Source organism: Bufo bufo, chromosome 8, assembly GCF_905171765.1.
Source record: "Bufo bufo chromosome 8, aBufBuf1.1, whole genome shotgun sequence".
NCBI lineage: Eukaryota > Metazoa > Chordata > Amphibia > Anura > Bufonidae > Bufo > Bufo bufo.
The window spans coordinates 54,555,928-54,583,010 of NC_053396.1; the positions used below are offsets into that span (position 1 = coordinate 54,555,928).

General features: G+C 44.5%; 1 protein-coding gene across 1 annotated transcript in view; it reads right to left on the minus strand.

Annotated features, from left to right (window-relative positions):
* Positions 1–27,083, minus strand: part of FRMPD3 (FERM and PDZ domain containing 3) — a 634,362-nt gene that overhangs the window by 526,749 nt on the left and 80,530 nt on the right. Inside the window, exon 4 of the mRNA XM_040406286.1 lies at positions 700–804. Within this exon, the coding sequence (XP_040262220.1) occupies positions 700–804 (105 nt within the window). The remainder of the gene's footprint in view (positions 1–699; positions 805–27,083) is intronic.

Below are 27,083 nucleotides of genomic sequence, written 5' to 3' on the forward strand. Positions count from 1 at the left end.
TGCTCAATAGTTGTTTTTTTTTAATTAATAAATTGTTTCCTTATCACTGTCCCTAGTGCCTGTCACATCTCTCCCTTCACTAATTTGACTGGAAAATAGCAGACTTTTTATAGTGCTGTGACATCACAGGGGCTGGCTAGCTGTTGATTGGCTGGCTGGCTGCATGCATGGGACTGTGCGCGATCTCTCACTCCCGGGCTTCTTACTTCGTTCTAACATGTGCAGCAGCCATTTTAGAAAAAATGGTGTAACGGAACTCCTTGCTCGCCACAAATTGGATTCGTTACCACGAAGCGCAAGGAAATTCGACTTCGGGACTAATCAAATTTTTCCTGAAATTTGAATCAAATTCCACTTCGTCAACTTCAATTCGCTCATCTATAATACAGACAAAAGAAAGGTATTGTTTTAATTAGCATGATGAGCCCTAGCAGACAGTATGTCTGGTTTAATAGGCTTGATCCTGATGACAGAGCCTCTTTAAGTAAACTACAACTTGTAAAGTTGTAAAGTTTCCTTCACGTAAAGTATAACATGCATCTTTTCCATACCCTGTTACAAGCTTGTCTGTGGCCTGACGGTTAGTGGATGCACAGAAGACATAACATAGAAGCTTCAGAAAAATGTACAATATGCAGTACAACCAACACTGTGAGCAGTATTGCCTCTTACACACCCATAATTATTGGCATAACTTACTGGATTTGTATCTCCCACAGTCACAAGTTCAGAAAATCTTACTCTTCCTGGATTGGAGCGAAGTTTCTCCTTCTTTGCTGCACTTATAAATGCAGATTTGGGAGACTAAAAAAAAGATAAATGCATGGGTCTTAGATACAGTAGTTGTATATATGCAGAGCATTGAATAATTGGAAGAAATGTTCCACTTGAAACAACCGGGATCTTGCATGAGTATGAGGGTAATAAAATGACTCCTAATCCTGTACACGGTGTATCTTTAGGCTGTCTACACCTGCACCATATCTATTACAGTGGCTTAGCCTGGATGATCAATTTGGAGCATGGCTAGACACATTTGTCTAACTCTATACTAATTATTGTTTAGCTTACATTGAGATAAAATTTTATGCCAGACTTATGGCAAATGTTTTGTACAAAATGGCTAATTTTCAACCAGGCCCTTTTTCCTGTGAACTCCATCACCCTTTTCATACAAGTTGAGAAAAGCGAAGAAACTCTAGTTGCGCTAATTTAAACCAATTTGTGCCACTTTTTAGACATATTCTATGCACAGATACATTAGTAAGTTTGGGCCTGTGTATTACTATTAATATACACAAGTCACTGAACATATCTCCAGGGGAAGATTTTATTCAAGGCTATACCAAGGGTAGGCATATAACCTTTAATATCTGTTCCTCTGAACAGAGGCCAGATGGGGAGACCACTTTAGTCACAGGAATTTTTAAAACAAGTATTCTGCTTCTTCCATCCCCTCCTACTGCTTAGACTCTCCAAGGCTCTCTCATAATGATTTCTCCTTCCTTACTTTTGCTCTTGGCTTGACTATACTGATAGGTATGTGACAAGATGGCCAGCTTTTCAAATGTGCATGATTTCATGATATTGCGTCAAAGTGTCCATTGTATAAGTGCGGTCACTCAGTGGTTGTTTTCTAAATAGCAGTCTTTCAAGGTTTATTTTGGTCATGATATTATATTAAATTGTTTTTGTAGAGGTAAGTCAGGTGGGCATACAGTATATATATATATATATATATATATATACAGTACAGACCAAAAGTTTGGACACACCTTCTCATTCAAAGAGTTTTCTTTATTTTCATGACTATGAAAATTGTAGATTCACACTGAAGGCATCAAAACTATGAATTAACACATGTGGAATTATATACATAACAAACAAGTGTGAAACAACTGAAAATATGTCATATTCTAGGTTCTTCAAAGTAGCCACATTTTGCTTTGATTACTGCTTTGCACACTCTTGGCATTCTCTTGATGAGCTTCAAGAGGTAGTCCCCTGAAATGGTTTGCACTTCATAGGTGTGCCCTGTCAGGTTTAATAAGTGGGATTTCTTGCCTTATAAATGGGGTTGGGACCATCAGTTGCGTTGAGGAGAAGTCAGGTGGATACACAGCTGATAGTCCTACTGAATAGACTGTTAGAATTTGTATTATGGCAAGAAAAAAGCAGCTAAGTAAAGAAAAACGAGTGGCCATCATTACTTTAAGAAATGAAGGTCAGTGAGTCAGCCGAAAAATTGGGAAAACTTTGAAAGTAAGGGCTATTTGACCATGAAGGAGAGTGATGGGGTGCTGCGCCAGATGACCTGGCCTCCACAGTCACCGGACCTGAACCCAATCGAGATGGTTTGGGGTGAGCTGGACCGCAGAGTGAAGGCAAAAGGGCCAACAAGTGCTAAGCATCTCTGGGAACTCCTTCAAGACTGTTGGAAGACCATTTTAGGGGACTACCTCTTGAAGCTCATCAAGAGAATGCCAAGAGTGTGCAAAGCAGTAATCAAAGCAAAAGGTGGCTGCTTTGAAGAACCTAGAATATGACATATTTTCAGTTGTTTCACACTTGTTTGTTATGTATATAATTCCACATGTGTTAATTCATAGTTTTGATGCCTTCATAGTAATGAAAATAAAAAAAACTCTTTGAATGAGAAGGTGTGTCCAAACTTTTGGTCTGTACTGTATATATATATACAGTCCTGATCAAAAGTTTAAGACCACTTAAAAAATGGCAAAATATCATATTTTACATTGTTGGATCTTAACAAGGTTCCAAGTAGAGCTTCAACATGCAACAAGAAGAAATGAGAGTGAGACAAAACATTTTTTTGGAGCATTCAATTAATTGAAAATAACGATTAAACTGAAACAGGCTGTTTAGGACCACACCTCCAAAAAAAAAACTAAACCCCCCAAAACAGAAATCCAACTTCCAAACATGAACTCAGTAATAAGTAGCTCCGCTGTTATTGTTTATCACTTCAAAAATTCGTTTAGGCATGCTTGATGCAAGCGTTTCCATGAGGTGAGTGGGAACATTTCTCCAAGTGGTCGCACAAAGGTCATCTACTGTCTGGAACTGTTGTCCATTTTTGCGGTCTTAAACTTTTGATCAGGACTGTATATATATATATATATATATATATATACAGTACAGACCAAAAGTTTAGACACACCTTCTCATTTAAAGAGTTTTCTTTATTTTCATGACTATGAAGGCATCAAAACTATGAATTAACACATGTGGAATTATATACATAACAAACAAGTGTGAAACAACTGAAAATATGTCATATTCTAGGTTCTTCAAAGTAGCCACCTTTTGCTTTGATTACTGCTTTGCACACTCTTGGCATTCTCTTGATGAGCTTCAAGAGGTAGTCCCCTGAAATGGTCTTCTAACAGTCTTGAAGGAGTTCCCAGAGATGCTTAGCACTTGTTGGCCCTTTTGCCTTCACTCTGCGGTCCAGCTCACCCCAAACCATCTCGATTGGGTTCAGGTCCGGTGACTGTGAAGGCCAGGTCATCTGGCGCATCACCCCATCACTCTCCTTCATGGTCAAATAGCCCTTACTTTCAAAGTTTTCCCAATTTTTCGGCTGACTGACTGACCTTCATTTCTTAAAGTAATGATGGCCACTCATTTTTCTTTACTTAGAATTTGTATTATGGCAAGAAAAAAACAGCTAACAGTCTATTCAGTAGGACTATCAGCTGTGTATCCACCTGACTTCTCCTCAACGCAACTGATGGTCCCAACCCCATTTATAAGGCAATAAATCCCACTTATTAAACCTGACAGGGCACACCTGTGAAGTGAAAACCATTTCAGGGGACTACCTCTTGAAGCTCATCAAGAGAATGCCAAGAGTGTGCAAAGCAGTAATCAAAGCAAAAAGGTGGCTATTTGAAGAACCTAGAATATGACATATTTTTTTGTTGTTTCACTTTTGTTTGTTATGTATATAATTCCACATGTGTTAATTCATAGTTTTGATGCCTTCAGTGTGAATCTACAATTTTCATAGTCATGAAAATAAAGAAAACTCTTTGAATGAGAAGGTGTGTCCAAACTTTTGGTCTGTACTGTATATATGTGTGTATCTGCCCCTTCATTGATATATATGTATATCTGTATATATATTGGCCCCTTATATGGTCAATAGGGATATATATTCCATGTATGGCCATGTATATATGGGTCTCCTGTATGTGGGCCCAGTATATGGGCATATATGTGGGCTTATTACTGCCCATTCATTCCCCCAGGTTGTGGCCATGCATTGCCACAGGTATGTCTGGGTGTACGTGTGTATATATATATATATATATATATATATATACAGTGCTGCCCATAATTATTCATACCCCTGGTAAATTTTGACTTAAAGTTACTTTTATTCAACCAGCAAGTAATTTTTTGATGGGAAATGACATAGGTGTCTCCCAAAAGATAATAAGACGATGTATAAGAGGCATTATTGTGGGGAAAAAAAAACATTTCACAGCTTTTATTTACATTTGAGCAAAAAGTTCCAGTCCAAAATTATTCATACCCTTCACAAACTGTCACAGTCTGTGGGAAAATCAAAAGTTCTATACCATTCCAAATAGTCCAAGCTGTTCTAAAGCATCCTAATTACCCTGATTTAATTGGGAACAGCTGTTTTAATCATCGCAACAGGTGAAAATCTGCAGTTGGTTTGTGGACAGTCATGGCTAAGACAAAGGAGCTCAGTGAGGACCTGCGGCTGCGCATTGTGGCTGGTCACAAGTCAGGAAAGGGCTAGAAGGCCATTTCTAAATGTTTTCAAGTTCCAGTGGTTACAGTGCAAAGTATTATTAGAAATGTTCCGCACTGTGGAAAATCTCAGAGGACGTGGTCGGAAGCCAAAAGTGACACCTGTGCTGGCCAGGAGGATAGTTAGAGAGGTGAAAAAGAATCCAAGGATCCCCACCAAGGCCATCCTGGTGAATCTGGGCTCTGCTGGTGGCAATGTCTCAAGGCAGACAATCCAACTGACACTGCACACTGCTGGGTTCCACGGATGCAGACCAAGGAGGACGCCACTTCTCCAGATAAGGCACACAAAAGCTTGCTTGGCCTTTGCAAAAGCTCATCTGGACAAAGAAGAAGACTTATGGTCTTCTGTGTTATGGTCAGATGAAACAAATATTGAATTGTTTGGTCACAATGATGTTTCCTTCATTTGGCATAAAAAAGGAGAAGCCTTCAACCCAAAGAACACTATCCCCACTGTCAAACATGGTGGTGGGAACCTAATGCTTTGGGGGTGTTTTTCATCCAATGGACCAGGGAACCTAATCACAGTAAACGGCACCATGAAAAAAGAGCAATACATGAGGATTCTCAACGACAACATCAGGCCATCTGCAGAGAAACTTGGCCTTGGGTACCAGTGGACATTTCAGCATGACAATGACCCAAAACACACAGCAAAAGTGGTGAAGAAATGGTTAGCAGACAACAAACAACATTAATGTTTTGGAGTGGCCCAGCCAGAGTCCAGACTTGAATCCAATTGAGAATCTGTGGAGGGAGCTAAAAATCAGGGTGATGGCAAGAAGACCCTCCAACCTGAAAGATTTGGAGCTCATTGCTAAAGATGAATGGGCAAAAATACCTGTGGAGACATGCAAAAAGCTGGTCTGCAATTATAGGAAGCGTTTGATTGCTGTAATAGCCAAAAAAGGCTTTTCTATTGATTATTGTGAAGGGTATGAATAATTTTGGACTGGACACTTTTTGATCAAAAGTAAATAAAAGCTGAGAAATGTTTTTTTTTCCCACAATAATGCCTCTTGAACATCGTCTTATTATCTTTAGGGAGACACCTATGTCATTTCCCGTCAAAAAATTACTTGCTGGTTGAATAAAAGTAACTTTAAGTCAATATTTGCCAGGGTTATGAATAATTATGGCTAGCACTGTATATATATATATATATATATATATATATATATATATGCCCCAGTTATTGCATACATCTGTATATATATATTTATATAATATGCCCAAGGTTTATATTAGGTGTATATATATATATATATATATATATATATATATATACGGATGTGCCCCAAGCATCCATATGGATATATATTTATAATGCGGGCAGCATATTCCCCCCAAGTCACGGGTGTCCCCCCCCCTGGTATGTGCCTGCAGGAGGGAGAGGCCGACAACTGGACAATTATGTCCAGTTTCGGCCACTTCAAAGGACAAAGGATCAATAAAAATCCGGAGATGTTATGCATAACAGGGACAGGAACAAAGAGCTTCCCTGCCTCTGTATGCCGCTTACCTTCAAGCGCTGTATTTACAGCGCCAGGGGTATGCAATATCTCCACAGGTGGGAGGATCAAAGGATTCCCCGACCTGGGAGCGCAGGCTGGTGCGGTGATGTCATATCATCGCGCCAGCCCACGTGGACCTGGCTGCAAGCGTGCATGCGCACACCTGCAGCAGGGGAAAACGGTAGCAAGCGCCACGGGGTTTAAATACCCCAGCGGTACTGCGCTCGGGAGGAGTAACCCCTCACCCCCAGATAAGAAGAGTGCAGCCGGCGCTCAGAAGAGACACCCCCCTGACCACCCGGACAGGCTGTGCTGCTGGCAGAACCCCTACCTCCCCCCATAGAAGAGAGCGCAGGCAGCGATACTCTCAGGAGAATAAGGAGAGCGCAATCGGCGCTAGAGAGCAGTGACCCCCCCCCCGACCTGGCCCAGATGCCCACAACCTCCATAGACGGAGAGCGCAGGCAGCGCTCTGGACAACCCCGATCCGGCTCCCAAAAAGGAGGGAGAAGAGCGCAGGCAGCACACAACGCTGCACTCAGGAAGATTCCACCAGCAGCATTGAAGAGAGGGACGGAAGAGGAAAGCAGCTGGCTAAGTATTGCGTTCCCTGCCTTCTCCTTAACCTCTGCTTCCCTGAACCCCTGCTATCCCACCCTGCATTGCCCTGTAATCCCTGTGATCCCCTATAACCCCTGAATCCCTGACCCTGTATTAACCCCTTCACTGCTGCTGCCCTGAACCCCTGAACTCCCAGCAGCAGATTAACCCCTGCACCCCTGCCATATTAGGTGCTAACCCGTTCTTGGGTTAACCCTTACCCTGCAGTTCTGTACCCCTAGTCCCCTGCCCTGATTCAACCCCTTATACAGCACAGGGTTAACCCTTTCTGCATTAACCCCTTCAGTGCCCAGCAGCCCTAACCCTGTGTTAACCAGCCCCTGCATTAACCCTTGCATTGCTGGTATTGAATTTACCCCTTCACTGCTCCCTGCAGCCCTGCAGCAGTAACCCCTTTACTGCTGCACGGCTGCCTGTAGGGACAGTGTGTAGATAGGTTGGGTGGGTTGCTGTTATGTATGTATGTGTAATGTATAGATATTGTGTGGTGTGGAATTGGGAATTGAATTGTGTAGTGTAGTTAGGTTTGTGTTGTGTTTATTGTAGTGCTGTTATTGTATTGCGGTGTGTGCGTCTATATGTATATATATTTATAACCATTAATCTATAAATATATATATATATATAGATATAGCGTATTATTAGACTGTATACTTGCTACTGTGTAATAAATACTTTGTTATTCATAATACAGTATATAGTGTTTTTAGTGACCGCCGTAGTATAGTGGTAGTAAGTCGCATGTAGTTTAGTTCAGTGAAATGTATAGGCAACAGAGTTAGCTAATTAGTTAGACAATTAGTTAGCTAACATATACAGTTAGTTTTCTATTTTAGGTATAAATAGGCAGAGTCATCAATAGACGACTCAAGCCAATTTATGAATATTAATTATTGAGATTACCCTAAATTTCAATAATTAATATTTCCCTTAACATTGGCGAGCCAGGCCCACTGCTAGGAATTTGTTTTCTGTGTTTGGTTTTGGTGAAAACAAAATTGCTTACGCTGTAAACTAGTCAGGCGGGTGGGACGTGGTCAGTGGATTCTGAGTGTCCAGAGCCTGATAGTTTGGACAGGTACAGCGATTTTCTCAATCAGAACTAAACACAGAGCAATTTCTACAGCAGAGAACCTAAAATCTTTTAGATTTTTGTGAATTAACGAATTTCTGATTGCCTTGCATGCCCACTGAACACTGGAGAGAAGTCGTCACATACGTCACTGAAGAGAGAACCATCACCATTGGAGCTGAACAGAAGAAGTCCGGCTGTTTGGAAGAAGGCAAGCACACAAAGGACAAGGAAGGACAGCACCAAGGAAGATGGCCTCTCATCAAAACGTGAGTATGGACTTCCGCACACTGCTACACCTAGCAAAACATAGTATGTTTAACCCCATCCTCCCCAACACTTACAAGACAGCAGAAATGCTGTGGTCCGACTTGTTAGCACAGGCTTGTAGTTATGACAGGCTATGTGTTAACAAACAGATGGTGTTGAACAAAGCGACCAAACGGCTTCAGATGCTAGCCAAATTTGTTCATACATTTGAGGTTAGCATCTTCAAGCCAAAGCAAGTAGCGCTGGTGTCTCGGTCAACAGAGACAATTCCTTAGACCATTCACTGCCAACGCTGTGCCAGTAATTCGAACCAGGTTTCGGCATTGCAGGCACAGCTGGCGGAGAATGTACAGTCTACCGTTGACCGAGATGCGCAGGTGGCTAGGATAGAGTCACAGTTAATAGAGATGCAGAGGCAGAAGGAGGAAATTGAGGCTAAGTTGACTCAGTCTTATTCTGAGATCAAGGCCTTCAAGGAGCGGGCTGCCTCTACTGATGTGATGGTAGCCAAATTGAAGGCTGAGGTTGCTGTAAGGTCCCAGCTAATGTCTGGCATGCAACAGGTCATCACCAATTTGGTGCCTGCTCTTTCTTTTTCCGTAAAGTCAGGGTCGGAATCTCCCAAAACTTTGCCCTGTGAGGGGCAAAAAGGGGGGAGAGTAGTCTGTGACCAGCCAAATCACCAGACTAAGCCTGCTCAGACTAAAAGAGATTTTTCCCTGACTTTGGGAAAAACAACTGTTGTGAAGAGTGCGTCCCTGAGGATGGAACAATTCAGGAGAAGGGAGCACGGCTGCAGTGTAGACGGACCTAAGCCATGCACGGCAAACATTAGATATTTGGCATGTGCTGGCTTAGGTCATATAGCGAAACACTGCAAAGCAGGTAGAAATAAGACACACAGGACAGGAAACTAAGTCAGGTGTTTCAGGTGTGGGAACAAAGACACATTGCAAGGAATTGCCCTTGTGCAAATAATTGCAATGTGTCCGGTAGAAATTGCCAGGTAACAAATTGTGCAGTGGGGTCTAGTCAGCTTGGCATAAAGGGGTTACCTCTCGGCCGCATCCTCACCAGCTGCTGAGGGGTCAGAATGGCCAAGCTCGGCTAGGCAACATTTGACACCCCTGTACGATTTGTTACACCGTTTGTTCCCTGTGTATGTCCATGTTATGTGTTTTTGTTATCTGTTTGTATGTTTTTCTTGATGTTAATGGTGGTAGTCCTTTCTACGAATGTGTTCCACCATGCTGATTTTTGTAGTTTACATTCCTTGCTGTGAGTCCAGACGCTGCTGTTTTTTATTTATTATTGTGTCGCCTTTGAGTAAAACGGTGTTATACTGTGGATCGAGAAAGTTGTTTTTTGCGGAACGGGGGACATTTAGAGTTGAGCGGACACCAGGATGTTCGGGTTCGGCAAGTTCGGGACCCGAACTTGACCCCGAACCCGAACCCCATTGAAGTCAATGGGGACCCAAACTTTTGGGCACTAAAATGGCTCTAAAATAGTCCTGGAAAGGGCTAGAGGGCTGCAAAAGGCATCAGAATGTGCTTAAGAGCATGGCAACTGTTCTGCAAACAAATGTAGATAGGGAAATGACTTAAAATAACATAAAATACAGAAAAATTAAAAATAACAATCTGGATCTAGGAGTAGGAGGTGGATGTGGCGGTGTAGGTTGACGTGGCGGTGTAGGTGGAAGCGGCAGTGAAGGAGGAATAGGTAGCCAACACTGATTTGTGTTATTTTTTATTTTTAAACTTTTTAAACTTGAGTACAAGAATGGATTGTTGAGGCTGGTATAAATGTCTATTCTGCGCAAGGTACGGACAAGTCCTGTGGGATCCATGCCTGGTTCATTTTAATAAACGTAAGCTTGTCCACATTGGCTGTGGCCTGGGATAATGCTCTCAGCCGTGCTAAACAGACGTTCACACCATACACTGGCTGCAGGGCAGGCCAGCACCTCCAAGGCAGACAAAGCTTTTCCACATTTGGGCCATGCTAACCCTGCCTTCTCAGGTGCTGGCGGTGCCCCAGCTGCGTTGGCGACCTCTTCCTCCTCCTCTGCCTTCGCCTTGTGCTTCCACTGTGCCCCCGCTGTCAGGTGGGAATGCCATCAGCAGGGTGCGCTTGTAGTCGTACATTTTCCGATCAGTAACAGATGTTTTCACAAAATTTAGTTCCCTGTCAGCAATGCAGAGCAGGGGTTCATTCATGGCAAAAGGGGGTTCTTTTCACCCAGCAATAGAACAGAGGATTTTGAGATATTTAGGCCCCTGTCACCCAGGCACAGCAGGGGTTCATTCACGGCAAAAGGGGGATCTTGTCACCCAGCAATAGAACAGAGGATTTTGAGAGATTTAGGCCCCTGTCACCCAGGCACAGCAGGGGTTCATTCACGGCAAAAGGGGGTTCATGTCACCCAGCAATAGAACAGAGGATTTTAAGAGCTTTAGGCCCCTGTCACCTAGGCACAGCAGGGGTTCATTCACGGCAAAAGGGAGTTTATGTCACCCAGCAATAGAACAGAGGATTTTGATATATTTAGGCCCCTGTCACCCAGGCACAGCAGGGGTTCATTTACGGAAAAAGGGTGTTCTTTTCATCCAGCAATAGAACAGAGGATTTTAAGAGCTTTAGGCCCCTGTCACCTAGGCACAGCAGGGGTTCATTCACGGCAAAAGGGGGTTTATGTCACCCAGCAATAGAACAGAGGATTTTGATATATTTAGGCCCCTGTCACCCAGGCACAGCAGGGGTTCATTCACGGAAAAAGGGTGTTCTTTTCACCCAGCAATAGAACAGAGGATTTTGAGAGATTTAGGCCCCTGTCACCCAGGCACAGCAGGGGTTCATCCACGGCAAAAGGGGGTTCATGTCACCCAGCAATAGAACAGAGGATTTTGAGAGATTTAGGCCCCTGTCACCCAGGCACAGCAGGGGTTTGTATACGCCAAAAATGGTAAAATGTCACCCGACAATTGAAAATAAGAATTCTTTCAATTTAGGGCACTTTAATTGGCACTTTTTTGCATTAAAATGGCTCTAAAATAGTCCTTGAAAAGTCTAGAGGGATGTAAAAGGCAGTAAAATGTGCTTAAGAGCATGGCAACTGCTCTGCAAACAAATGTGGATAGGGAAATAACTTAAAATGAAATAAAATAACTAAAAATTGCAAATTATTAACCTGCAACTCAGAGAAGGAGGTGGATATGGAGTCGGAGGTTGAGGAGGCAGTGAATGTGGTGTTGTAGGTGGAGGCAGCAATGGAGGAGGAGGAGGTAGCCAACATTGTTTTTTTTTATTTTTATTGGGGTAGGTAGCCCCCAAAATATTGGGACAAATAAAAATAAAAATAAAACAAAGAATCATTGCAGTTGACTTGAGTACAAGAATGTATGTTTGATGGTGGTATAAATGTCTATTCTGCACAAGGTACAGACAAGTCTTATGGGATCCAAGCCTGGTACATTTTAATGAACGTGAGCTTGTCCAAGTTGGCTGTGGACAGGTGGCTGCGTCTGTCTGTAATGACGCCTCCTGCCGTGCTAAATACACGTTCAGAGAGTACACTGGCTGCAGGGCAGGCCAGCACCTCCAAGGCATACAGGGCAATCTCTGGCCATGTGGACAATTTGGAGACCCAGAAGTTGAATGGGGCAGAACCATCAGTCAGTACGTGTAGGCGTGTGCGAAGGTACTGTTCCACTATGTTGTTCAAATGTTGCCTCCTGCTAACACGCTCCATATCAGCAGTTGGGGCCGGTTGCTGCGGCGAGGTGACAAATGTTTTCCACATGTCGGCCATGCTAACCCTGCCTTCTGAGGTGCTGGCGCTGACACAGCTGCGTTGGCGACCTCTTCCTCCTCCCCTGCCTTCGCCTTGTGCTTCCACTTGTCACCCGGCGTCAGTCGGGAATGCTCTCAGGAGCGCGTCTACCAGCGTGCGCCTGTAGTCGCGCATCTTCCGATCACGCTCCAGTGACGGAATTATGGACGGCACATTGTCTTTGTGACGGGGATCCAGCAGGGTGGCAACCCAGTAGTCAGCACACGTTAAAATGTGGGCAACTCTGCAGTCATTGCGCAGGCGCTGCAGCATGTAGTCGCTCATGTGTGCCAGGCTGCCCAGAGGTAAGGACAAGCTGTCCTCTGTGGGAGGTGTATCATCTGCGTCCTCCGTATCCCCCCAGCCACGCACCAGTGATGGGCCCGAGCTGCGTTGGATGCCACCCCGCTGTGAACATGCTTCATCCCCATCCTCCTCCTCCTCCAGTAGTGGGCCCTGGCTGGCCAAATTTGTACCTGGCCTCTGCTGTTGCAAAAATCCTCTTTCTGAGCCACTTCTAAAAGACTGGCCTGAAAGTGTTAGAGATGACCCCTCTTCCTCCTCCTCGTCCTGGGCCACATCCTCTTCCATCATCGCCCTAAGTGTTTTCTCAAGAAGACATAGAAGTGGTATTGTAACGCTGATAAGGCGTCATCGCCACTGGCCATGTTGGTGGAGTACTCGAAACAGCGCAACAGGGCACACAGGTCTCGCATGGCGGCCCAGTCATTGGTGGTGAAGTGGTGCTGTTCCGCAGTGCGACTCACCCGTGCGTGCTGCAGCTGAAACTCCACTATGGCCTGCTGCTGCTCGAACAGTCTCTCCAGCATGTGCAAGGTGGAGTTCCACCTGGTGGGCACGTCTCATATGAGGCGGTGGGCGGGAAGGCCGAGCGGCGGCAGGATGAGAACGCCGGAAGCGCCTGGGGCCCAGCCGCCACTACATTTACCCAGTGTTCAGTTAGGGAGATATAGCGTCCCTGGCCGTGCTTACTGGTCCATGTATCTGTGGTTAGGTGGACTATGCTACAGATGGCGTTGCTAAATGCACACTTAATTTTATCGGATACTTGGTTGTGCAGGGAGGGCATGGCTCTCCTGGAGAAGTAGCGGCGGCTGGGAACGATTTACTGTGGGAGAGTAAGCGACATGAGCTGTTTGAAGCTGTCCATCTCCACCAGCCTGAATGACAGCATTTTAAATGCCAGCTGTTTAGAAATGCTGGCATTCAGGGCCAGGGATCGAGGGTGGCTAGGTGGGAATTTACGCTTTCTCTCAAAGGTTTGTGAGATGGAGAGCTGAACGCTTCCGTGTGACATGGTGGAGATGCTTGGTGACGGAGGTGGTGTTGTTGGTGGCACATCCTCTGTTTGCTGGGCGGCAGGTGCCAACGTTCCTCCAGAGGCGGAGGAAGAGGCCGAGGCAGCAGCAGAAGAAGGAGCAGGGGAAGCCTGAGTGAATTCCTTGTTTTTAAGGTGTTTACTCCACTGCAGTTCATGCTTTGCATGCAGATGCCTGGTCATGCAGGTTGTGCTAAGGTTCAGAACGTTAATGCCTCGCTTCAGGCTCTGATGGCACAGCGTGCAAACCACTCGGGTCTTGTCGTCAGCACATTGTGTGAAGAAGTGCCATGCCAGGGAACTCCTTGAAGCTGCCTTTGGTGTGCTCGGTCCCTGGTGACGGTGGCCAGTAGCAGGCTAACTGTTTTGGCGACGGCTGCTCTGCTTTTGCACCCTTCTCCCGCTTTTGCTACTCTGTTGGCTCAGTCTCACCACTGCCTCTTCCTCCGAACTCTGAAAGTCAGTGGCACGACCTTCATTCCATGTGGGGTCTAGGACCTCATCGTCCCCTGCATCGTCTTCCACCCAGTCTTCCTCCCTGACCTCGTTTTCGGTCTGCACACTGCAGAAAGACGCAGCAGTTGGCACCTGTGTTTCGTCATCATCAGAGACGTGCTGAGGTGGTATTCCCATGTCGTCATCAGGAAACATAAGTGGTTGTGCATCAGTGCATTCTATGTCTTCCACCCCTGGGGAAGGGCTAGGTGGATGCCCTTGGGAAACCCTGCCAGCAGAGTCTTAAAACAGCATAAGAGACTGCTGCATGACTTGAGGCTCAGACAGGTTCCCCGATATGCACGGGGGTGATGTGACAGACTGATGGGCATGGGTTTCAGGCACCACCTGTGCGCTTTCTGCAGAAGACTGGGTGGGAGATAATGTCAACGTGCTGGATCCACTGTCGGCCACCCAATTCACTAGCGCCTGTACTTGCTCAGGCCTTACCATCCTTAGAACGGCATTAGGCCCGACCAAATATCGCTGTAGATTCTGGCGGCTACTGGGACCTGAGGTAGTAGGTTCAATAGGATGTGTAGCTGTGGCAAAACGGCCACGTCCTCTCCCTGCACCAGAGGCTCCACCAACACCTCTCCCTGCACCAGAGGCTCCACCAACACTACCACCATGACCATGACCGCGTCCCTTATTAGATGTTTGCCTTATAGTTAGCGTTTACAAAGCAAAGTTTAAAAAGTGGTTAAGTCTGTTAAAAATAATTAACCGCCAATAAAAACCCTGATGTAGGGTATTGCACTCAATTCTTTTTTTTTTAACTCTATATGACAGCGGTATTTGTGGCCTAAATGTGACACTCACTTATGTACATCTTATACCAGATGTGCAGTATATCAGAGGGTTTTTTCACCCCAGTAACCAAAAAGCCGTATTTCTGGCCTAAATGTGACAGTTACTTATGCTTGTCTAATCCCAGATGTGCAGTATATTAGAGGGTTTTTTCACCCCAGTAACCAAAAAGCCCTATTTCTGGCCTAAATGTGACAGTCACTTATGCTTGTCTAATCCCAGATGTGCAGTAAGTATATCAGAGGCTTTTTTCACCCCAGTATTCCAAAGCCGTATTTATGGCCAAAATGTGACAGTCACTTATGCACGTGTAATCCCAGATGTGCAATATATTAGAGCCTTTTTTCACCACAGTATGCCAAAGCCGTATTTCTGGCCTAAATGTGAGAGTCACATATGCTTGTCTAATCCCAGATGTGCAGTATATTAGAGGGATTTTTCACCCCAGTAAACAAAAAGCCGTATTTATGGCCTAAATGTGACAGTCACTTATGCTTGTCTAATCCCAGATGTGCAGTATATCAGAGGCTTTTTTCACCCCAGTATGCCAAAGCCGTATTTATGGCCTAAATGTGACAGTCACTTATGCACGTGTAATCCCAGATGTGCAGTATATCAGAGGCTTTTTTCACCCCAGTATGCCAAAGACGTATGTCATGCCCTGCTCAGGCTATGTGCGGAGGTCTGCCAGATTAGCAGCACGTGTCTAGCCTTTTGTTTTGTTTTGGAGTCAAGCTAGATCCACCTCCCTTCAGGTGCACTAGATGGGGTCGTTGGTTTCAGTTTAAATCACACCCACTCCCAGTGTTCCCTGCGGGTTATAGTTTCTGTCTGACTCTGTGTTTGCAAGGAAGGAAGGATTGGCTCTTCCTGCTCAAAAGATAAGTTGGTTTTTGTTCTCTTGTGGTTTGCTGTCTAGGCTGTTAGAGAGACGCCTGCCCCTCCAGGTTCGGAGGGAGCAGGCTGCCTCCATTCCCCTTTCATCATCTTAGGGATTTTTAGGGTATTCTCAGCCCAGGCATGAGGACACGTTATTCCCACCTTAAGGGTCTAAACGTGGGCTTAGCAGTATAGGGAGAGCCTGTAGGGATTTATCAGGAGGTGACCTTGATCCCCAGCTTCTCGCCTAGAAACTTGTTTGTTTATTTATCTGTGTTTCTATATCCTGTCTGCCGTGACATTATAACCCGCCAATACTTTGACTGCCATTGCTCAGCGGTTTTGAGATGGAGTCAATTGAAGCGCTAGTTGATCGCATGCAGGGATTATCCCTAGAGGTTGCGGATCTGCGTAATTCGGTCACATGGTGTCAGAATGCTCTGGCATCAGGTGCAAGTCAAATTTATTTGGAGCCTAAAGTCGCGCTCCCTGATAGATTTGCAGGGGGTGTGGATGACTTTATCCGCTTTAAAGAATCATGCAAGTTGTATTTTCGGCTGCGTCCATCTTTATCTGGTGATGAAAGTCAGAGGGTTGGTATAATCATTTCTCTGCTAAAAGGGGACGCGCAATCCTGGGCCTTTTCTCTGCTGCCCGGTTCTCTGGCCCTCTGGTCGGTGGAAGAATTTTTTAAAGCCTTGGGATTAATATATGATGATCCAGATCGGGTCTCGATGGCGGAATCTAAATTGCGCAATTTATTACAAGGTGAACATACTGCAGAGGCTTATTGCGTTGAGTTTAGGAGATGGGCTACCGAGTCAGAGTGGAATGACCCCGCGTTACGTAGTCAGTTTTGTCAGGGGTTATCTGAGAGATTGAAAGATGCCCTTGGCTTTCATGAGTACCCGGATACATTGGAGAATGCAATGTCTTTGGCAGTACGGTTAGATAGACGTATTAGAGAGAGGTGTAAGGCTCCCTCCGCGCAAGGGATCCCTTCTGTGAGTGGTTTTGTCTCACCTGCTCCCCAGGGTGATATTACATGTAACTCTGGGGTAGGGGAGGAACCCATGCAGCTGGGTCAGGTATCTTTCCGTTCTGGTCGTAGAGACTTTAGGAGGTTGCATAAACTATGTTATTACTGTGGAAAAAGTGGTCATTTTATTTTTGCTTGTCCTTTTGTTAAACCGCATGTTGATGAGAAAGAGTCATCAAGAGGTTTACTTAAAGAAAAAAAAATAATTCCAGACACTTGGTAGTGTGAATGGAGGGGTGGAGCAAGCAGGTATGCAAGCTCCCTGTAGTACTCGTTTTCTCCTTCCAGCTATGGTGGCACTAGACTCAAGAATTTTTTTTGTTGAAGTATTCATTGACTGTGGTGCTGGGGTAAACCTTATTGATTTTCTTTTTCTTCAAAATCTGGGTCTAAGTGCTTGCACTTTAGAAAGAGATTCTGGTTTTCGCAATTGATTCTTCTCCTCTTTCTCAAAGGAGTCTCACTCATATTGCTCATGGTATTCTGTTAAGGGTGGGTGATTCACAGGTTGAGATTATGTCTTGTTTTGTCATGAAGGACTTACCCGCTCCTATAGTCTTAGGGTTACCATGGTTGACAAAACATAACCCAATTATAGATTGTCAAGCAAGACAGATCATTGGTTGGAGTGAGTTTTGTTCAGATAATTGTCTTGGCACATCTATCTCTGGTGTGTCTACTACGGCTCTACCTCTGTATCTCTCAGATTTTGCGGATGTCTTTTCGGAGGGTGGTGATGGATCATGTGATGGACCATGTGATGACCGGAGTGACGTCACCACAGGTCCTGTTCCTCCACACAGCTAAGATGAAGACAGAAGGAGATGCCGGCTGCGTGAGCAAGTGGATTAAGGTGAGTTAAATTATTTTTTATTTTTATTTTTTAACCCCCCCAGCGCTATGTTATAAGGGAAAATAATAATGATCGGGTCTCCATCCTTTCGACCTTGATGTTACTGTGACTTCTAATTGTGACAGATCTATGCAAATCATGTATCGGACCATTGATTTTTATGATTTTTGTATATATTAATTTTAAGCATTTATTTTATGATGGAATGGTCTATTGTGGTGAAACTACAAGTGCCAGCATATATTATTACTGTATTACTTTTAATACAATAGATTTGTATTAAGGAGAGCATAGTTTTGTTTAAAAAAAAAAACTATGATATATAAATATATATATATATATATATATATATATCAGAAAAAAGATGCGCAGCACTCCAAAAAGTAAAAAGTATAAAAGTCTTTATTTACCCCAGTGGGACATGCAACGTTTCGGCTCTAGACAGGAGCCTTCCTCAAGCAGTGTACAGAAACAAAGTGCCAAAAATATATAGCAGTGTGCTAACTCATTAAAATTAACAAGACATTTGTCATCAATTGTTATAAATTAATTGCACATCTCATAAAATGTAACATATAGACACGTGACAATAAAATCCAAGAAATATTTAACAAATTATGCCCATATTGTGTATGTCACCTTAGTGGTGTGCTCATAATTACATGTCATAAAAGAATATACATACAATAATAATTACAATCAATAACGTGATCAGTGCCATATGTGATTAATAATCTGAAGTGCCAGGTGCTTACTGAAAGTGTTGCAAGCGGAGGGTGAAGGAGGAGTAAGAGGGCGAATGGCTGTCATCCAAGGTGCCGCATGCAGTCCGGCGTGCCTGGGGCGCATCTGCGCATGTCAGGATGACGTACATTTGATACTTCCGGCTTTAGCCGCATAAATCATTGTGCAGCTGCGCATTGTAGCTCCGATGCTGCGCCCACCATGTTTGACAAGGGAATTAGACATTCATAGTGAGCACACACAGGTTGATGCCAATACTGTCTGTTATGCACAGGTTCAAGGTGGTGTCCGCACTTGTTCATGCCGACATACCGTAGATGGCAGTGCGGGGTCTGGTGAAGACTACCCCAACAAAATAGAGGTCCAATCTCCACCCGTGACCAGCGGTCAGTTGCGTGCCTACACATTAGTGCAGGATCGCACTGCACCCCTGATCATAACCCGCACATCACCACCATTTAAGAGGGTTCTCCTCAATACCACCTGCCACGTGGACAACAGACTATGGCCATGAATGGAAATAATAATAAAAACAAAAACAGACATCCTCTGCATAATGTGGATCTTGACTGCACGCCATTCACCAATGTCACCTCGAACTTCCTCCCTCCATACTCCGTAGCAAACCATCTGTGATAAAATATATGAAAAAAAAGGTAAAAAATTTGGCAATCCATAAGGAACTTATACTTTGTCCCATACAATTGATCACCAACCATACGCAAGTGCAGTACAACATTTCCATATGATGGACAAAAGGCAAGCCACTGACCTATAAAGCCCCAATTTTATAATCTACATTCAGACCATGCGGTTTAAGGGAATTAAGTGCATGGATCCACTTTAATTCCCTTTTTTTTTTTTAATACTGGCTCTATCACCGCCTCTCCTAGGCATTGGAACAAAACCAATAATGCAACATTTCATATCTCTCTCAGTATGTTTGAATTCTGCAAAGTGCTTTGAAACTGGCAGGTCAAGTCTTTTTTTCCTTGTGCTAAACCTGTGGTTGTTGAGACGTGACTTGAAATCAGTGGTCGTCTCCCCAACATACAACAGGTTGCATGGACAGACCAGTACATAGATAATGAAACTGGAATCGCACGTCAGATAGTTTCTTATCCGATGTGCGACGCCAGTTTGGGGGTGTACAAACGTTTTACCCTTGAGAATGTGCCTACAATTAACACATGACAGACAAGGGAAACAGACAAAACTAGGACTTGTCAATGTTGTCTGCCTACCTATTTTCAAAGTGCCCACATCAGCTTTAACTAGTTGGTCCTTTAAACGCCTGGACCTTCTGTAAGACATTAGAGGAGGAGAATGGAATTCTTCAATTGTGTTGTGGCAACCTTTCAATATACCCCAGTGTCGTCGTATGATATTCCCTATATCCACGCTCTGTTCAGAGTGTGTTGAGATAAAGGGAATCCTCATCACTTTAGAGTGTTCAGTTTTCCTTTTAAGGGTATCTTCCCTATTTAGGTCCCTGGCAACTTCCTTTTCTTCATTTAGTAGTTTGGTTGGATAACCCCGCCTCTGGAATTTATTTACCAATGTATCAAGAGTTCTATCAAAAACCTTGGGGTCTGAGACAATGTGTCTGGCCCTTAAGAACTGAGAGTACGGTAAAGATCTTACCATTGGTCTGGGGTGTTTCTGTCTGTGGGTTTGGTGAACAAATCCGTGTCCAGCCTACCCTCTGTCAGGATCACGCGGGTGTCCAAAAATTGCATTTACGTGTGTAAATGGACCAATGTAAATTGGAGCACACTATCGATCCCATTGAGGAACCTATGGAAATCCCAGAGCTGCTCAACACTGCCAGTCCAGATGAGGAAGATGTCGTCTATGTACCGCCACCACGCCCTGACATATTGGAAGTGGTGGCTTCCATAGACGACATCCTCCTCAAATCGATGCATAAATATGTTTGCATAGGTTGGGGCCACATTGGACCCCATCGCCACGCCCTGCTCCTGTATATAGTAGGAGTCCTTAAACAGAAAGTAGTTATACCTCAAAATAATCTCTAATAGAGATATTATGAAATGTTGGCATTGATACGTAAGTGATGAGTTCAAGCATGTATGCAACTGCAGCCAGTCCCTTCCGATGATCGATTGCAGTGTAGAGGGAGGTGACATCGAAAGATGCCAATGTCACCCCCTCCACACCTTCCAAATCGATCGCCCGAAGTTTGAGTAGAAAATCGGTTGTATCCTGTATGTAGGAGCTGGCCCCCCACACAAAAAGCCCCGCAACACTTTGTCTAGGAAAATGGCAATGCGACTGAAAATTAAATCCAAACCAGAAACAATTTGGCGACCGGGTGGATCGATGAGAGACTTGTGGATCTTAGACAGTGGCGTTGCAAGGGGGGTGCGGGCCGGACCGGGTGACACCAGTGATGGGGGTGACACCAGCAGGGCCGGCATTTACCAATCATAGTCATTTGTATTGCCGACCTCAGGAGAGATGTGTCTGGGATTCGAACCCACGACCTCTTCCTGTGTCCCGCCCTGTATGTCCATATATGGAGTCAGTGCTTGTATTTCAGAAAAGTTTCTGCTGGGATTCGAACCCACGACCTTCTGTATCAGAGGCAAAGCACCTAACCACACGGCCATAAGAGATGCATTGACACTGACTGACTAACACACCCAGCACTGCTATATCTCTATATGACAGCTGTCCCAGCACACTCAGCTCTACTACATCTCTATATATGACAGCTGCCCCAGAAAACCCAGCACTGCTACATCTATACACATGACAGCTGCCCAAACACACCCAGCACTGCTATATCTCTATATGACAGCTGCCCCAGCACACTCAGCTCTTCTATATCTCTATATATCTATCTACTTTATAGCAATACTTAGAGATATATAGATGTAGCAGAGCTGGGTTTGCTGGGGCAGCTGTCATATATAGAGATATAGTAGAGCTGAGTATGCTGGTGCAGCTGTCATGTGTATTAGATGTAGCAGAGCTGGGTGTGCTGGGGCAGCTATCATATATAGAGATATAGCAGAGCTGAGTGTGCTGGGACAGCTGTCATATAGAGATATAGCAGTGCTGGGTGTGTTTGGGCAGCTGTCATGTGTATAGATGTAGCAGGCTGGGTTTGCTGGGGCAGCTGTCATATATAGAGATATAGTAGAGCTGAGTATGCTGGTGCAGCTGTCATGTGTATTAGATGTAGCAGATCTGGGTGTGCTGGGGCAGCTATCATATATAGAGATATAGCAGAGCTGAGTGTGCTGGGGCAGCTGTCATAGAGATATAGCAGTGCTGGGTGTGTTTGGGCAGCTGTCATGTGTATAGATGTAGCAGAGCTGGGTTTGCTGGGGCAGCTGTCATATATAGAGATATAGTAGAGCTGAGTATGCTGGTGCAGCTGTCATATGTATTAGATGTAGCAGAGTTGGGTGTGCTGGGGCAGATATCATATAGAGATATAGCAGTGCTGGGTGTGTTAGGGCAGCAGTCATGTGTATAGATGTACACTTAGCCTGCTATAACAGTAGAAGTCTCATATTTTTTCAATCAGCATCAATGCATCTCTTATGGCCGTTTGGTTAGGTGTTTTGCCTCTGATACAGAAGGTCGTAGGTTCGAATCCCAGCAGAAACTTTTCTGAAATACAAGCACTGACTCCATATATGGACATACAGGGCGGGACACAGGAAGAGGCTGCATCGCATCGCTGACATGGAGGTAAGTAGAAGTGTTTTTTTTTTTTTTAATACCCGACTGTTACTGCCATGGGGGGAGCGGGAGGCACTTGATACTGGCACATGGGGGGGAGGGGGGTTGGCACCTGATACTGGCACATGGGGGGGAGGAGAGAGGCACCTGATACTGGCACATGGGGGGTTGGCACTATGATACTGGCACATGGGGGGAGGAGAGAGGCACCTGATACTGGCACATGGGGGGGGTTGGCACTATGATACTAGCACATGGGGGAAGGAGAGAGGCACTTGATACTGGCACATTGGGGGGGATGGCACTATGATACTGAGACATGTGGGGGGAGGAGAGAGGCACTTGATACTGGCACATGATGGGGGGCATCTATGGGGACACTTACTGGCACATTATTGGGGGGCATTATGGGGGACACTAGGCCGGCAGCCTATCAGAGGCCGGACACTGAGGGCATCTACTGGGGCACTATATATGGGGCATTTTATACTGGTACATTATGGGGGGCACTAGCAGGGGGGGAGAGGAGCACTATGGGGGAATTTACTGGGGGCACTATTTAGGGGTATTTTATATTGGGACATTATGGAGGCACTATGGGGACATTAGCTCAACTGGGGGCATTACAAGGGGGTATTTTTTGCATTGTCACATTATAAGGAGAATTATTTCTACTGGGGTGGGCATTATGGCGGGCTTTATTACTCCCCCATGGTATGACCCCCTAGTAGCAGCACCAGCCTCTCCCTGCTGTGCTATCCTTCTGCCCCTTCTCCAAATCCTTATTATGAAATCTTTCTCATTAGGATAAAGCACAACATCAGCTCCGCCGAGCCCCCCGGCCAAAGTGTGGAAGTGGCGTCCGAGATCCCCAAGAGCCAAGTCAAGTAATTGTAAGTTTTCATGTGAAATATGTTTGTTATACACATATAGCATACACTGTGCCACACAATATACAGTACACCTCTACACTGTGCCCCACAATATACAGTACACCTCTACACTGTGCCCCACAATATACAGTACACCTCTACACTGTGCCCCACAATATACAGTATACCTCTACACTGTGCCCCGCAATATACAGTACACCTCTACACTGTGCCCCACAATATACAGTACACCTCTACACTGTGCCACACAATATACAGTATACCGCTACACTGTGCCCCACAATATACAGTATACCGCTACACTGTGCCCCACAATATACTGCTACACTGTGCCACACAATATACAGTATACCGCTACACTGTGTAGTCTGTTCTATAAGCACCATTGTTTTGTGGCGGCGGACAGAAAATAATCTGGAAGTGCCCCTCCCGAGACCAGGCTCTGACTGCTAGGGGGGGGGGTCTCATATATGGCTAAAAAATTATTGCTTCGGGGGGGGGGGGGGGGGGGTGACAATTTTTTACCGCATCCGGTGACACCACCCTAGCAACGCCACTGATCTTAGACAACACATAGATCACTGGAGTGACCAGATGCGTTACAGTAAGAAAATCCACAAGTCCCTCATCAACAATCCCCGCCTCCAAAGCCCCAGTCAGAACATCCCTAATAAGTCCAGCAATCTTAAACTTGGGATCCATATCAATGTGCCTGTAAACTGTGCTGTCACCCAATTGCCTCAAAATTTCAGCAATGTATTTACGGGTGTCTAACACAACCACCGCGCCACCTTTATCGGCGGCCTTAATTGTGAGCTCGTGGTCGTGTTTCAATTCATTCAGTGCCACCATTTCATCAACAGTCACATTGGGATGATCAAACAATTATATATATATATATATATATATATATATATATATATATATATTTTTTATAATATATTAAAAATGGGTAAATAAATACTACATTTTTCAACCAAAAATTTGTATATGTCAGATTGTGCAAATAATATTGTCTGAGGGAGCAACAGTGGTCGAGCTTCTGAAACCTGTGGATGAGCAGCTGTTGTGGCACCACAAGTCTCACCATTCCCTGAAACCATAATGCATGCTGAAAAACATGGAAGAGCTGGATACTAAGCAGTCTCTGGCTGCAACTTGTAACTCTAGATAGGCTGCACTTTTATTAATGATGTATGCTGGCACTTGTAGTTCCACCACAAAAGACCACTACATCATAGTGATAACAGACAACCTGTAGTTCTGGATAAGGTGCATTTTTTATCAATGATTTATGCTTGCACTTGTAATTCCTCTGTGCATTACCGTAACCCTGCACCCTCAGGAATGATGAACTGCGCTCCAGTGTCACTTGTACTTGAAGCAGAGTTCCTCATTTCTGAGGGTGTGGGGTTATGATAATGCACTTCTAGGGTATAGTCATCTGCCTTGTGCTTCTGCCGACTTCCGTGCTCATGGAGCGTCCCCATCACCATGGGAACGGCTCCATGCTAGAATGTACTGTCGGATTTGAGAAAGTTGAAATCGCAATGCGATTAATTCAAGTTTTATGAATCGCATTGCAATTTCAACTTAATCCTAGGCGCAACATCGTGAACCGGAGCTACTTTACAGTACTGTATAGTGTACAGTAGCTGTCTGGTGAACTTTCAATCCCTCCCACCCCGCCACCCCATTTCTTCTTTTTGGCCGCATGCGTGATGAAGGGGACAGTATACTGTAAATTACCGTATATTGTCAATGCCATGCAGGTTACTGTAATCTCCGCCACCTCGGTGTTTCCATAAGGGTGAATGCGACCAGACGGTAATTGCAGTAAACTGCGCAGCAGCGATAATTCATGCATGTGTATGTACTGTACATGGCTGTATTTTTATTCATGTATTGCCATACTTTTAAATTAAATACAGCACATGTATTGTACAGTACAGAGTCCAACAGAGTATAGGGAACAGGAGGATGATGAAGTCGGCTACCCGACAGACCATACGGCTTAGCGCATCCGCAAGTACTGTAGATAATGATATACTGTAGGTGCTTACTGTACACATACGGGGGGGGGGGGGGGGGGAACACCAAGTTTAGGGGAGAACAAACATTAAGGGTGATAGGCAGAGTGGGGAGGGATGACGGGACCCGGTAAAACGGGAAGCCGCTCTGGCCAATAACTACAATAATTTGAATACTTTAACTAAACACCGCCATCTAGTGGCTTTGCTGTGTATTGCTACACTGACTTTTTTTATAAGAATTTTTCGAAACGCGTCAACAGCCTACACCAGAGAGAATTTGAGTCCTGTATTGTCTGTGCACAATTGCTAAAATAAAGATGGAGAACTTGACACTTCAAAAAAAGTGAGTGCTGGAGTCTGAATCTTTCTATTATTTCTCTGTGCCTAACCAAGGAGGTTGAAAAACCAGGACACCGAGCACGCGGATACATCTCAACCGTAGACATAGTGAGCTGGTATATCTACTTTACATATTGCTACACTGAAGGATATTAAATCGTGTTTCAGTATTAAGGAATTGCGAAAAAAGGGAGCGGTAACGATGATACATCTGTACTGTACTTCATGTGTTAAATTTGGGTTAATATGTTTTACATTTATTTTAAAAATCCTAAATATACTTACAATATGGAAAAATTTGACATTTTCTAAATTTGAATTTATCGGCTTTTAAGACACGTAGTCACAGCACTTACAAAGCTGCTTGAAGGTTTGTGATCCCTTCAGAATGTTCTACACTGCTGCATAAATTTGACCTAAAACTACAAACCGGATTCCCAAAAAGTTGGGACACTAAACAAATTGTGAATAAAAACTGAATGCAATGATGTGGAGATGGCAAATGTCAATATTTTATTTGTAATAGAACGTAGATGACAGATCAAACGTTTAATCCGAGTAAATGTATCATTTTAAAGGAAAAATACGTTGATTCAAAATTTCACGGTGTCAACAAATCCCCAAAAAGTTGGGACAAGTAGCAATAAGAGGCTGGAAAAAGTAAATTTGAGCATAACGAAGAGCTGGAAGACCAATTAACACTAATTAGGTCAATTGGCAACATGATTGGGTATAAAAAGAGCTTCTCAGAGTGGCAGAGTGGCAGTGTCTCTCAGAAGCCAAGATGGGTAGAGGATCACCAATTCCCACAATGTTGCGCAGAAAGATAGTGGAGCAATATCAGAAAGGTGTTACCCAGCGAAAAATTGCAAAGACTTTGCATCTATCATCATCAACTGTGCATAACATCATCCGAAGATTCAGAGAATCTGGAACAATCTCTGTGCGTAAGGGTCAAGGCAGTAAAACCATACTGGATGCCCGTGATCTCCGGGCCCTTAAACGACACTGCACCACAAACAGGAATGCTACTGTAAAGGAAATCACAGAATGGGCTCAGGAATACTTCCAGAAACCATTGTCAGTGAACACAATCCACCGTGCCATCCGCCGTTGCCAGCTGAAACTCTACAGTGCAAAGAAGAAGCTATTTCTAAGCAAGATCCACAAGCTCAGACGTTTTCACTGGGCCAGGGATCATTTAAAATGGATTGTGGCAAAATGGAAGACAGTTCTGTGGTCAGACGAGTCACGATTCGAAGTTCTTTTTGGAAATCTGGGACGCCATGTCATCCGGACCAAAGAGGACAAGGACAACCCAAGTTGTTATCAACGCTCAGTTCAGAAGCCTGCATCTCTGATGGTATGGGGTTGCATGAGTGCGTGTTGCATGGGCAGCTTGCATGTCTGGAAAGGCACCATCAATGCAGAAAAATATATTCAGGTTCTAGAACAACATATGCTCCCATACAGACGTCATCTCTTTCAGGGAAGACCCTGCATTTTTCAACAAGATAATGCCAGACCACATTCTGCATCAATCACAACATCATGGCTGCGTAGGAGAAGGATCCGGGTACTGAAATGGCCAGTCTGCAGTCCAGATCTTTCACCTATAGAGAACATTTGGCGCATCATAAAGAGGCAGGTGCAACAAAGAAGGCCCAAGACGATTGAACAGTTAGAGGCCTGTATTAGACAAGAATGGGAGAGCATTCCTATTTCTAAACTTGAGAAACTGGTCTCCTCGGTCCCCAGACGTCTGTTGAGTGTTGTAAGAAGGGGAGATGCCACACAGTGGTGAAAATGGCCTTGTCCCAA